Source organism: Polypterus senegalus, chromosome 7, assembly GCF_016835505.1.
Source record: "Polypterus senegalus isolate Bchr_013 chromosome 7, ASM1683550v1, whole genome shotgun sequence".
Classification (NCBI taxonomy): domain Eukaryota; kingdom Metazoa; phylum Chordata; class Cladistia; order Polypteriformes; family Polypteridae; genus Polypterus; species Polypterus senegalus.
Window position 1 is genome coordinate 181433573 of NC_053160.1, and position 14830 is coordinate 181448402.

A 14830-nucleotide genomic window follows, 5' to 3' on the forward strand; every position below is an offset into this window, starting at 1 on the left:
CTGACCGGGATTTATGTAGCGGAAGAACGTTGAAGTTGGATGCGCACAGATTCCTGCATCTGGATTTTTCTGTGCGTAAGCACATTTCGGCTTTTGTGCTTACGTCATGTTATAGTGCGAATTCTACGCACGCCGTTATGCATGAGGCCGTTGGTGTTTAATTGGGAACTAAAGCCTCAGGGGCGCATCGACTCCATGAACCTGTAGGAGGTGCTGTATTGTGGCAGCCTCAGACAAAATCTTGGGCAACCTTTGATCAAGAAGACAATGTCAAGTTTGGTCTGAACTAAGCCTGAGATTCAGTTTAAAGTCACTTGATAGTCAGAGGCCTAATGAATACGAAGTCCAGAAGAAAGTGGTGAGCAAAAGCTGAAATGATGAGAGAGAAGTCAGGATAAGGGAAATGTGGAGTGTTATTCGGCAGTTTGGAGGTTGGCATGTGGACAAGCCACCACATGAGATAGACAGTGCAGGATCTATGAATTTAGCACTTGGTTTTTCTTTCTGTGTTCATCCCTCACAGTAATTAACTGATTTTGCCTCCTTGGAACTATCATCAGTATTTAGGCCCTCACAATACAAAATGATCTTTAAAGGCTCTTAATAGTAATGATAACAGGTTGGCAATAGAAGAGAAAAAAAGCAAAACTTCTGACATCCACATAATGCCTGGGCATTCTACAATGTACTATGGCATTCTTAGAAATCGCCTTAGTCAATGGGTGGGCCTCTCTGGCAGTGTCTTAAATTGGTTTGAATCCTACCTGACAGGGAGAAAATATTTTGTTAGTTGTGGGAATTACAACTCGAAGACACATGATATCCAATATGGTGTTCCACAAGGCTCTATCCTGGGTCCGCTGTTATTCTCAATCTATATGCTTCCGTTAGGTCAGATTATCTCAGGGCACAACGTGAGCTACCACAGCTATGCTGATGACACACAGCTGTACTTATCAATAGCACCTGATGACCCGATTCTATTGATTCACTAACACAATGTCTGACTAGTATCTCAGAATGGATGAATAGTAATTTTCTCAAGTTAAATAAAGAGAAAACTGAAATTTTAGTGATCAGCAATAATGGATACAATGAGGCTATTAGAAATAAACTGGATACATTAGGATTAAAAGTCAAGACGGAGGTAAAAAGCTTAGGGGTGATTGTTGACTGTAATCTGAATTTTAAATCACATATTAATCAGATCATTAGGACAGCATTTTTTCACTTAAGAAACATAAGTAAAGTTAGACCTCTTTATCACTGAAAGATGCTGAGAAATTAATTCACGCGTTTGTTTTCAGTCGACTAGATTACTGTAACGCACTCCTCTCAGGACTACCCAAAAGATATAAATCGTTTGCAACTAGTGCAGAATGCAGCTGCTAGAATCCTAACTAGGAGAAGAAAATCAGAACACATTACTCCAGTTTTGATGTCACTACACTGGTTACCTGTGTCATTCAGAATTGACTTTAAAATTCTGCTTATGGTTTATAAAGCCTTAAATAATCTCGCCCCATCTTATATATCGGAATGTCTGACACCTTATATTCCAAATCGTAACCTCAGATCCTCAAATGAGTGTCTCCTTAGAATTCCAAGAACAAAACTTAAAAGAAGTGGTGAGGCGGCCTTCTGCTGTTATGCACCTAAAATCTGGAATAGCCTGCCAATAGGAATTCGCCAGGCTGATACAGTAGAGCACTTTAAAACACTGCTGAAAACACATTACTTTAACATGGCCTTTTTATAACTTTATTTTAATCGTAATTTAACTTAATCCTGATACTCTGTATCTTCAATTCATCATAACAACTATTCATGGTGGCTCTAAAATCGGTACTGACCCCTACTCTCTTTTCTGTTTCTTTTTCCGGTTTCTTTGTGGTGGTGGCCTGCGCCACCTCCACCTACTCAAAGCTTCATGATGCTCCAACAATGATGGACGGATTAAAAGGAAGAAGTCTACGTGACCATCATCATCATCAAGCCCTTCCGTGAGAACCCTAAATCCAAAGAGGACTGTTTCATTTATGTTAGGTAGAATGCCCAGAGGGGACTGGGCGGTATCATGGTCTGGAATCCCTACAGATTTTATTTTTCTCCAGCCGTCTGGAGTTTTTGTTTTTCTGTCCCCTGGCCATTGAACCTTACTCTTATTCGATGTTAATGTTGATTTATTTTTTTATAATTATGTCTTTCATTTTTCTATTCTTTAATATGTAAAGCACTTTGAGCTACTGTTTGTATGAAAATGTGCTATATAAATAAATGTTGTTGTTGAGAGACTTATGATTTTTTGGGAAACAAACAGTATGCCTGCTCTGTGTTCACGCAAGGCCACGACAAGTCAGACGAGTTTTCCAGCGATTTTCAGTCGTAAACTTTATTTCCATTATCTTAGGGAGTCGAAGGCTGTCGCAGTGCTCCTGTGAATCCATTCGTCTACACTGATATACCCAGCGACTCACTCCTCAAACAGGCTGATTCTGTCTTTAGTCGTAGGGGCGGGCTCGGTGTGCATGAGAGATGACAACCAATGAATGCTCATCTAGAATTGCAATGCATAGCATACAGAGATGAGCAATAAGGAATTGTGGGTGTTCTGGACCTCACAAACTGAACAGAAGCTTGTCTGCCTGAATGGGGAGGGGAAAGGGGGAGTGGGCAGATTGTGTCCAAAATCCCTGTACTTCCATCAGGCAGCACCCTATTGGCTGTCAGAAAAAGTGCTGCGCAAACCTGTGCTTTAAAGTTGCCATGCAGTTACGTATTTCCACATGCCCACCAATTCTCTGTGACGTAAACTGATAGGGTCCAAGTGATGACATCAGCAATTGCCGCCAGCAAGTCTGACATTTCCTCCGACTTGAAGTCGTGCAATGTGACATCGGTTTAATGAAGCTAGTAAACTATAGGGACTTTACCTGTCTTCAGTTTTTAAAAGAGAATTGAGAAAAACATCAACCTGCATATTAAAAAAAGTGCATTTTCTCTTCAAAGTGAGGGAAAAGAATATTTAAAAAATCCATTAGAGAAGCCTTTAAATGTAATGCAAAATAATGTAAAGAGATAAAGTGTAGAGCAATCACAATAAAAAAAAAATAACACACAGTCATAAATAATGCTAAATTAATCAACCTGGAGTGTATAACTAATGAACAAATTCAATATAATTATAATTACCTTCAATAACAGGGACCATTTTAAAAATGTTTTTATGAAAACATCGGACTTCAACATTTGATGTTGCTAAGGTGTTTGGTGTATTGAACAGTGTATTTATAGAAAATAGGTTTATACAGAAGATCGAAACTGCAAGTAAAATTTCAGGATGTAAGCCTTCTCTCTGTGTGCTTTTGGGTAATTCTTTATAGGTCACTGATAATTTAAGAAAACACGAAAGGAAAGTGACTCATGAAACTTCAAAGTGAATTACGGCCAATTTTCACCTATCCTCTTGATCTCTAAACTACCCTTAATGAGCCTGAGCAATAAAGAAGATAGGCATAAATTATAGGGTAGTCAGCTCTATTGGAGACAACTTCATCAAAAAGATAATGAGGAGAAATGTCACAAACGCAGACATCGACTTGTGGGCCTTCTTTGGGCTTTCCGGTGTCACATCTCCACCTTCAGGCCGTTAGGAGCCCACACACACGTACTGTATGTCTGCTTCTGCTCTTGTGCCAACAAGCATACACACACACACATTTTACGGCCAAAGGTTGTGCCAAAATATGCATGCTTGACCAAAGTACATTAGAAATTGCGTAAATGTCTATGCAGATATGACAATTCCCACTAAGACCCCCAAGTATCAAACTAGAGTGTTAGGAATCTGAAGGAGCCATTGAACTAAAAGAAAAGGAAGAAACCCAGTGGGTGAAGCCAGCTGTCAAACCGTATAGTGTCTTTCAACATTTGCCTGCCTATACACACTGATAAAAAGGACAATATTTCTTTTTTTTTTTTTTTTAATGTATTTCCTTATATGTCATTGTCAATACAGTAATCCCTCACTATATCGCGCTTTGACTTTCGCGGTTTCGCTCTATCGTGGATTTTATATGAAAGCATAACTAAATATATAACGCGGATTTTTCGCTGCTTCGCGGGTTCTGCGGACAATGTGTCTTTTTACTTCCTGTACATGCTTCCTCAGTTGGTTTGCCCAGTTGATTTCATACAAGGGACGCTATTGGCGGATGACTGAGAAGCTAACCAATCAGAGCACGCAGTTAAGTTCTCCTGACTGAGAAGCTAACCAATCAGAGCACGCAGTTAAGTTCCTGCTTGCTGAATGCAGTGTTAACCAGGAAGTCTCGCTCATTCAGCATCAACGTGTTTCGCTGTGTAAAGAGTTAACTGTTGTGTTTATCTTTGTGCGTAGTCAAGCCCTTCATTATGGCTCCTAAACGATCTGCTACTGCTTCAGGGGCCGTGTCGAAGCGCAAACGGAAGATGTTAATAATTGTCGAAAAGGTAAACGTTTTGGGTTTGTTGAAGGCTACAATTCTTTTTATTTAAAAAGTAGGAAAGGAATATAAGATCTACGGCCGCAGTGTCCTTTTAACCAGGGTGCAAAACGAGTTGTAAGTGGATGTAATAAGGCAGTAGTCTGAATGGAATCTGCTTTAGGGATTTGGATTGAAGACTGGCGGAAGAAGAACAACGGCGGTGCTACACAATCGCCTGAAGTGGCCCCTTTAAGGGCTGTAATGCTCTCCTTTGTTGTGCAGTAAAATAAAACTCATTGTTATCGGACAAGTCATCGTGTCATTGTTGGTGAGTAACCATAATTAATTTTCTACTTACAGTGCTTAGTACATGTACGTACGTTTAGTGTCACTGTATACACACACATTTACTGTATACTATTTTTGTTGCATTGTACGTATTTATTGCTGGTGGCCTGTCTATCGTAATGGCTGTAACATATGTGATATCAGAGACACTCAATATCTTTAAAATAATATTTAGGTTTTACTGTATATAAACAGTGCGTTTATATACATAATTTCAATGAATCTTACCTAATATCTAAGAGAATACAAAGGGATTATGCTGTATAACTCTGCGGGGAATATTTATAAACAGTGTGGGAGAGTTTATAAGGGCTTAAAATATATAAAAATAACCATACAAACATATGGTTTCTACTTCGTGGATTTTCAATTTGCAACCCCCGCGATCGAGGAGGGATTACTGTATTATTTTATAGTATGGCTATAGTGGTGACCTTGCACTTAACTGAGGGGTGTCCAACTCCGATCCTGGCGGACAGCAGGTTTTCCATCCTGCCACTTTCCTCGTCAGTGACCAATTACTGCTGTTAATTGATTTTTGTTCCCCTTCATTTTAATTGCCTTGTTTATTAAGACTCTGTCCTCTAATCTGCTTCTTTTTTCCTTAAATGGCACCCAAACATTAAAGAGATGTGAAGTGAACAAACCGAAGAACAGCTAAGTCGGGGTCTCAAACTCCAACTAGTTTCACTCTAACCATTTTCTTAATTAGAAGCCACAATTCAGTGTCTTGTTGCTACTGTCATTCTGCCATCATAGCAGACATTTCAAATAACTGATGATGTTATTTCTTTGTAAAGGCACTGTCAAAACGTTTTGTTGATCTAAGCAGATCAATATTACTGGGACCTTCACCTTTCTTTATTTTCAGACTAGATGTGCTACCCGTCTAGGACGGGTTGAAAGCTAAATAATCTACGTAGACCTCAGTGTTAATGTTTACTGTGTACCATCTGTTGCAATGTATTTTCCAATGCATGCAGTTAGAAAATGCTTTGCATTTTTCATTCCAACTGATGGCGCATCAAACATTTGTAATAATGACAGAGACATAGCAACCGGATGGACACACAGATGCACAGAAATAGACACAGGCAGCTGGATGTATTCAGCATTAACGTTTGCAGTGCAGTGTGTCCGTCCGGTTGCTACGTTTCTGTTAACATGCCATTTGGTGCAAGATTAGTAAAATCAGTGTTAATGTTTGGGATGCGCCATCTGTTGGATAACAGAGACAGTATCATCTGGATGGACACACAGACACTTGTCCTTTTATTAAGGTGAATATTGCACGATGGACATGGGTCATGTGTTGGCTCGTTTTGTATCGCTTTATTGTCTGTTGATTAAGAAACAAAAGAAATAATTGAGGGGTCGGAGTCCTAAATAGCAAGTCAGTCAAAATGAACTCAAAAGAAGTCAATTAGCAGCAAAAACTGGTTAATCATTAAGAAATCCTGCAGCCACTGCATCCTGCAAAATCGGAGTTGAATATCCCAGAATTAGATAAGACATTCATGCACCCATTGACGGCCTACCGAGCCAAAGTGATTTGTACTTATGGCTGAGGGCCACAGAAAAACAATAGAGATATAATATTTTACAAATTGCCAAAACCAGTTACAGTAACGCAATCTTTTGTTATTCTTCTTAATATTTCACAGGGTCTCATATGTTTTTCTGACTTCTGGAGAGCCCTTTAAGGTTTGTTTTCATTGGCACTGCTCCACATGGCTAATTCTCATGCGTTTGGCGCACACCACATTTTTAAATTCTCATTGAAGACCTAGCAGCAGTGACGGCAACTTACAACCTACCAGCAGCAAACCGCGTTGTAACCCAGTTGTTGACAGACACTGGCTTAGGTGACCCACTTGTGAACCAACGTCGGCCACCTGCGACCCACTGGAGAAACATCATCATTTTATTCCTGCTAATGTATTGTCACAATATTCATTTATTTGCACATTTATTTAAAATAGTCCAAAATATTCTTCCACAGACACCAGTCTATCCTCGAATATATTAGATTATTAAAATGGTACATCAGAAAATACATATAATAATACCAAAGTGAGAGTTTCATAATTATGACAGTTCTGAATTCTTAAAGGATAAAAAGAAAGATGCTATGTTTTCAGGGCCAACACGTCAGAATTGGGAGGAAGAAAAATGGAATAATCAGTGTGAACACAAAAGCAAACCTGACAGCACAGCCATTGACATGCGGCAAGAGCAAGTGTCTGCTGTCTTATTAAACATGCGGATCTTTTCCTGGCCCTCATCTTCTTGTGTATACAGAAGTAGCAAACCCTTCAATTAGCAGTGAGAGGCCATCAGAGCTGTTAATGTATTATGGTGGATTGTTTAAAAGAGAGCTCAGCCTGGGGAACAACAGCCATTTCCGAAAGCAAACCTAACATCCTTGTTCACGTCAAGGCTCTTTAGTCAGGTGTACTAAAAGCCTTGTGTCTTTTAAAGTCCCATCCATGTTTTATCATTTTGCCCATTTTCTTAATACCGAACAAGGCGATTTCTTTGCATGCTGTGGGGTTGGAAGACTTTACAAAGTCATTGAAAGCCAATAAATAGAGATTTTTACAATTAAGCCAGTGGTTTGATGTAGATGCTGGCACTGTTATATGGCTTAAAACACCACTTCTGAAGGCATTAGAAAAATCTCTATATATAATTCACTAAAGCAGCTGACCATGGCAGGCAAGATGCAAGACAAAGCCCCACCCACCAACAATTCACTACGCATGACACAACAGAGCCCCGCCCAACAACTCTAAGACCATGGGATATGCACAACAGAGCCCCGCCCACCAACTCTAACCCTCCTCCTGCCACACTCGCAAACTGTTTTAAACGCTGCATACAGCGATTCCCAACCGCGACAAACATGCTTCTTCTTAGATGGTTCTGCAGGAACAGGGAAAACCTTTGTCTAAAAAAACCTGCTTCATACCATACTATTGCAAGCAAGACGCACGCAAGACAGAGCCACGCCCGCCAACAATTCACTAAGCAGCCGACCATGGCACGCAAGACAGACCATGGGATACGCACGACAGAGCCCCGCCCACCAACAATTTGAGCGAAAGCATTTGCCAGGAATGTTTTCATTAATCAAGAATATATAATTTACTAAGCAGCCGACCAGGGCACGCAGGAAGCAGCACGCAAGACAGACCATGTGATAAGCACGACAGAGACACGCCCGCCAACAATTCACTAAGCAGCCCACCATGACGCACGCAAGACAGACCATGGGATACGCACGACAGAGCCCCGCCCACCAACAATTCGAGCGAGAGCGAAAGCATTTGCCAAGAATGTTTTCTTAATCAAGAACGAAAGTCGGAGGTTCGAAGATGATCAGATACCGTCGTAGTTCCAACGATAAACGATGCCGACTGGCTATCGGGCGATGTTATTCCCATGACCCGCCGGGCAGCCAACTGAGAAACCAACGTCTTTGGGTTCCGGTTGGGTTTATGGTTGCAAAGCTGAAACTTAAAAGAATTGATGGAAGGACACCACCAGGAGTGGAGCCTGTGGCTTAATTTGACTCAACACAGGAAACCTCACCCGGCCCGGACACGGAGAGGATTGACAGATTGATAGCTTTTTCTCGATTCTGGTGGTGGTGCATGGCCGTTCTTAGTTGGTGGAGCAATTTGTCTGGTTAATTCCGATAACGAACGAGACTCCCTCCTGCTAAATAGTCACGCGACCCCCCAAACGGTTGGCGTCCAACTTGTTAGAGGTATGCCATCCAGCCCCGTCCCTCGCTCTGGGAGGTGGGGGCGCGGTGGCAGTCCTCCAGTTTTCAGTCACGAACAATTGTATGTTGCTCTCTCCAGAGTTCCATCTTTTCATTCACTTACAGTACAAATTGCCCAGAGTGGACGGGGCGGTCTCTTGGTCTGGAATCTCTGCAGATTTTATTTTTTTTCTCCAGCCGTCTGGAGTTTTTTTGTTTTTTTCTGTCCACCCTGGCCATCGGACCTTACTATAATATTCTATGTTAATTAATGTTGACTTATTTTTATTTTTTATTGTGTCTTCTATTTTTCTATTCTTCATTTTGTAAAGCACTTTGAGCTACATTTTTTTGTATGAAAATGTGCTATATAAATAAATGTTGTTGTTACAGTCGTATCCTCAAACCTTCCCCATTTGGACAACTGTGTCTTTCAGGCAGTGTTCACCCATCAATACATAATTGTGCGGCGAATGCAACGCTGCGGGTTGACTAGTACAATGCAAAGCAAGGTTTATCAAAAGCAGGCAAGAAAGGAGGATACCATCTTCAACCTGGACAAATAAACACGGGCAAAGAAATAAGTAAACAACAAGTGGAACTCGACGAGGTGTACAATCTTCTGATGTGCTGAAAAGTTTAGAATATACGACGGCCGTTCAAAAAGTTTTATATTTTCGTTGGAAATGGTGAAGGCGGGAGGAGGAGTCATTCGTCATGTCTGAGTGTCATGTGACTGGGAAAATTGCATCGCAAACGAAGGTTACTATGTAGAAAAGTGATGTAAGTTGTTTTTGAAATTCTTAATAAATAGAATTTAAAAAAGTGGGGAAACTTTTTGAAGACCCCTCGTAATAAGCAAATTTTGGTGAAAAAAACAAAAAGTAAATCCAGTGTCACTGCCCAACAACCCTCTGAATCCCTTCACAAGTGAAGGAGTTACGAAAATCTTGCAGAATAGGGAGGAATATTTAGTACAAAATAAAATAAAACAATGTACTGTACTGTGAAATGTGGTAATAAACAAATAAAAACACAGTGCTATGTAAGCATTAGTAACTAAATGTGTCATGAAATGTGTTTTTGTTAATTTTTTCTTTATATATTTATTTAATTCTTTCTTCATGTATTAAATTCAATGACACTGTTCGCAATATGAAATAAGCAACGAAATGAAAACTATCATTTTCAGTCATCAAAGTTGAGGGGGCGGACTCTGGAAAGTACTGTGTTTTGATTGGTGAATCGCTGGTAGAGTGGCCATAAACCTCCTGGATATTTATAGGCAGAGCTCACATGTCAGACGCAGACTCTTGAGTGGATGAAGAATTCATGGCTTCTTGAATTAAAGTCACTCTTTAGTGCAGCAATCAAGGCTAACATTTTCTTGTATTAGTCTTCACCAGACCTTTCAACAGGAATGGTATACCACCTGACATGAGAAGTTTTAGAGGCTCACTCTATCTGTGTGGCTGAGGTATCAAGCAGTTGTGGTCACACAAGATGGTCTGATAGGCTACAAGATGACTACTACTGTTCATGCTCACAGCTGGTGTTGTTTTCTTGTTGTTGTGATGGTATGTTCTCCTCTTATTCTCTCGTGTTTAGAGTTATAGAAACTTACAGCAGGCCCAACAATAATTATTGCGTTTAAAAAGTGAAGCAGGAATTGCACAGAGTACACTGAGGCACAGAACATGAAGATATGTTCCCCAAGAGTGGACCAAAATTTTACTACTTACTTTAAGGCGGTCTTTTGGCAAAGCCACTGCACCTTGCTTGATAACCTCCTGCACACGTTCCACGGATAGGTCTGTCCCAGCCTGCTCAAGTCGGGTGCTGAAAAAGCCAATCACCTGCAAGAAACAAGCAACAACTTTTAAGGGGCGGCGCTTAACACGGCTACTTTACCATGTGCTACGAGGACAGTGATGATTTTAGGAATATCACAAGAACCGGTACTTCAAAACTAAGTTGATAGCAAAATTCTGAAAATGGAAAGGTACACAACTTTTTATAGTATCGGTAGTATATATATATATATATATATATATATATATATATATATATATATATATATATATATATATATATATATATATATATATATATATATAAGGTGTGGCAGAAAAGTAATGAGACTGGCAACACTGCAAGCGATCTTGCAACGCTGTGCTGTTGTCCTTGATAGAGCACGTGTATCAGTACCCTCCCATAGCTCAGTGCGAGTTTCAACTCCTTCAGTTAACTACGTGATTTTTGTGACTGCTATTAGTGAAGTTGTGTTTTTGGTTGTGCGTCACGCAAAGTGGAACAGCGGAATTTGGAGCAACGTTGTGCCATTAAATGGTAAGTGTGACTAGGGCTGTGCGATATGACCAAAATCTTATATCCCGATATTTCATTTCATATCCCGATATCACGATATAGTACATTTTCTTTGTATTCAGTGAATAGTTTATATAATCACCACTCCTTTTTTTCATTTAAATTAAAAAATCAAAAATGAGAAGTACTCAACTTGTAATTATTTCTGTTCTTTTATTTAGAACATTTGAGCAAATGTTTGACTTAGAATGTAAACATAAAATGTTAATGTATCAAATATAAAACACTTTTCAAAAACAAATTACTAAAGGCCCAATATAAAATACTGCTATATAAAATGCCTGACATAAACAAAATGTGAACTGTAGCAGCAATAACTCTCACAACATATATTAAATATAAAAGGATCAAAGCACTAAAAACTAAACTATATAAGGCCAATAAACCCTTTAAACAAAATAAATACAAGTCTAACATTAACTGTCAAAACCAAATGTAAACATTGTACTTCAAACTGTAGCAGCAATAAGGCTTACTACGAAAATATATTAAATATATAATATTAAATATAATATTTTTAGGCTACATTCTAGTAAAATGTTAATTTGCACATCGTAGTGTGGCAAATCTCCGTTAATGAGTTACAGCTGATCGAACGTCGCGTGGGACTGGACGGCGCTAGCGTGTTGATGCCGTCCAGCCCCAAGCACGGGCGATCCGCGTAACTCATTAACGAGATTTGCCGTTATGCAGTTGTGGCGTAAACGTAATTTTAACAAGATTAACGCTGACAGCAAACGCTGCAGGGAAAATTATGCCTTAAGCAAATTGTTTTAGTAGCAATTAATCTTCCAAGCTTTTAACATGCTCATTTAAATAGTACCTTTACAACTGTAATATCCTACGTGGCCTGCCTCTCAGTTGTAAACTCTCTGCATGCTCGCTCACGTGCTTTTTGCGGAGGTGGTAGAAGAGGTCTGTCGTGTTGGAGTCTGTGGTAGCGATCGGTTTGCAGCATAATTTGCACAGTACCGTTTTCTGGTCCGTGTCAGACTCTTCAAATCCAAACCATCTCCATACTACAGAGGTAGCCCCTCGTTTAGGAACAAGGTCCTTCTGTGTGGAGCTACCTGGTGTTGCCTCGTCTTCATCAGCCATGCTAGTGTGTCTGCATCCACGTGGTGGCCATCAAAACAATGAAAAAAATATTGCCGTAAACAGTTTATTTTGCGACACCACGTAACAAACGATAGCGTAATGTGCAGTGATAGACGTTTTCATATTGTCATCCGATATATATCGTTATATCGAACAGCCCTAAGTGTGACGTTTGAAAAGTTAAAACAGGCCTATGGGGAACATTCTTTATCCCAAGCTCAAGTTTTTCGCTGGCACAAATCATTTTTGGAAGGCAGAAAACACGTTGAAGATGAACACCGTTCAGGGAGGACTTCAACTTCGAAAACCAATGAAAACACCGAACGTGTGAACACTCTTGTAAGATCAGACCGTCGTTTAACATGAATGTTGAGTGAACAATTAAATTTGAACAGATTTACCGTTCATCAAATTTTGACTGAACATTTGCACATGCGAAAGGTCTGTGCCAAAATGGTGCCAAAAAACTGCCCTCTCCATAACAGAATTTTTGACCTCAAAAGGCATTCCTGTGGTTCCCCAGCCCCCTTATTCACCTGACCTCAGTCCGTGTGACTTTTTCCTTTTTCCTAAACTGAAAAATGTCCTCAAAGGACGTCATTTCGGGACTTTAGAAAACATCCAAAAGAGTGTAACGGACATGCTGAAGACCATACCGGTTGAAGACTTCCAGCGCTGCTACCAACAGTGGGAACAACGTCTTCATTGGTGTGTAGCTGCCCAAGGGAACTACTTTGAAGGGGATAACATTGATGTTTGAAAAAAAGAAAAACTTCGGTAAATAAAAAATCAGGCTCATTACTTTTCTGCCACACCTCGTATATATATATATATATATATATATATATATATATATATACATACATACATACATACGCACACACACTACCTTGTGGTGGGCGGCCGGGCCCGGCCCTTCTACTTATGTTCTGGGGGAGCAGCCATGGGCTCCTCAGTACCTCCCCCGGGACGCTTGGTTGCAGCCTCCCTGGTTGACAATGGTGCCTCAGTTTCCCGCAGTGTTCCATGGGAGATGGAGTTCTCCATAACCCTGTGGGGATCTGGGGTGGCCTCCAGGGGGTGCTGCATGGATCCCGGAGCCAACCTGGACACCTCTACAGCCCTGCTCCGGAAGTGCAATTAGCAACAGGTAATCAAGCACCTGGAGCACTTCCAGGTGGGCTATAAAAAGGGCCAGCATCCACCACTGAGGAGCCAGAATCGGGAGGAAGAGGATGAGGTTGCCTGGGAAGAGTGGTGGTGCCAAGGTGGAGGATTGTGTGTTGTGGGTTAAGTGCCTTGGGACTGTGTTGTGGCTGGGGGGTTCACCGGGAAGACGTGCCCTCCAGCTGAAGAACATAAAAGTCTTGTTTGGATCTGACACATGCCTCTGTGTCAGTCTGTGCCGGGTCGGGCGCAATATAGCGCCCTTTTCACTATATATATATATATATATATATATATATATATATATATATATATATATATATATATATATATATATATACTAGTAAAATACCAAGCCATGGAGAAGTAGTGTGTTAAAGAAGCAATGAAAAGAAAAGGAAACATTTTGAAAATAACGTAACATGATTGTCAATGTAATTGTTTTGTCACTGTTGTGAGTGATGAGTGTTGTTGTCATATATATATATATATATATTTACACACACACACATAAACATATATATATACATATCTATACATATACACATATATACATATATATATATCTACATATATACACACACATACATACATACACACACATATATACACACAAATACATATATATATACATACATACACACGCACATATATAAACATATATATACATATACATACATATCTACATATATACACACACAGCTATTTCGTATCAGTGCAATACGCTGTTTGTTAAAACAGTTGACTCCCGCTCTTACGTGCAATAACAAATCAAATCATTCAGTTGTCTTTGCTCAGATGTCATTTTAGAGCTGGACGCCTGCCATCTTTTTTTGGCAACAAGTTCGTTTCTGTTTGGTGTGAGGTTCTGTGTTGTGGAGATTCTCAGGATGGATTGCAGGTGCTCATCAGTGAGGCGACTCCTGTGTGCTGTTTTGTTAGTCTTTATCACTGAGAAGAGCTTCTCACACAGATATGTGCTACCAAACATGCACAAGGTTCGAGCCGCATGTAGACGGACTTTTTTTGTTCTTCAAAGTCACCAAAGCGCAGTGCAAACTCAGTGTGCAATAACTACAGCTTCGCGATAACTTGCAGCATCATAAGGTAGACTTGATTAATGCGGTAAGTGTTCGGCAAAGCAGCTGAAGCGCTGCATTATGGGATCTGTAGTTTATTGTGTTACCAGCGCTTCATATACCCGGGCCATTAATAACAATAATACAGTATATAAAATGATCTCGGGGCGGATATAATTACGCCGGGCGGATGTGGCCCGCGGCCCTTGAGTTTGACACATATGGACTAAATAGAACTTGAAAAGATATATTTTTTCAAATGTGATCGCAATTCAGATAGAGTTGACGCACTACAGCCTGCATGCCTCAATGAGTCATCCTCCCCTCGCTCTTACTTTTTTACCGTTCATCTAATGAATACACTGAGTATGGCTTTACCAAAACAATCATTGATGGCGAATAAAGTATCCATTATTCGAGTATGTAGAGCGGGATATATATATATATACATATATATATATATATATATACCAGTATCGCAGCGAGAAGTAGTGTGTTAAAAAGGTAGAAAAGAA

General features: G+C 40.1%; 1 protein-coding gene across 4 annotated transcripts in view; it reads right to left on the reverse strand.

Moving 5' to 3' along the window:
- The window catches only part of dym (dymeclin), a 462962-nt gene that overhangs the window by 56020 nt on the left and 392112 nt on the right, over positions 1 to 14830 (reverse strand). For all 4 annotated transcript variants that reach the window (XM_039759679.1, XM_039759677.1, XM_039759678.1 and 1 more), the window contains one exon: positions 10326 to 10439. In XM_039759679.1, coding sequence (XP_039615613.1) covers positions 10326 to 10439 — 114 coding nt within the window. The remainder of the gene's footprint in view (positions 1 to 10325; positions 10440 to 14830) is intronic.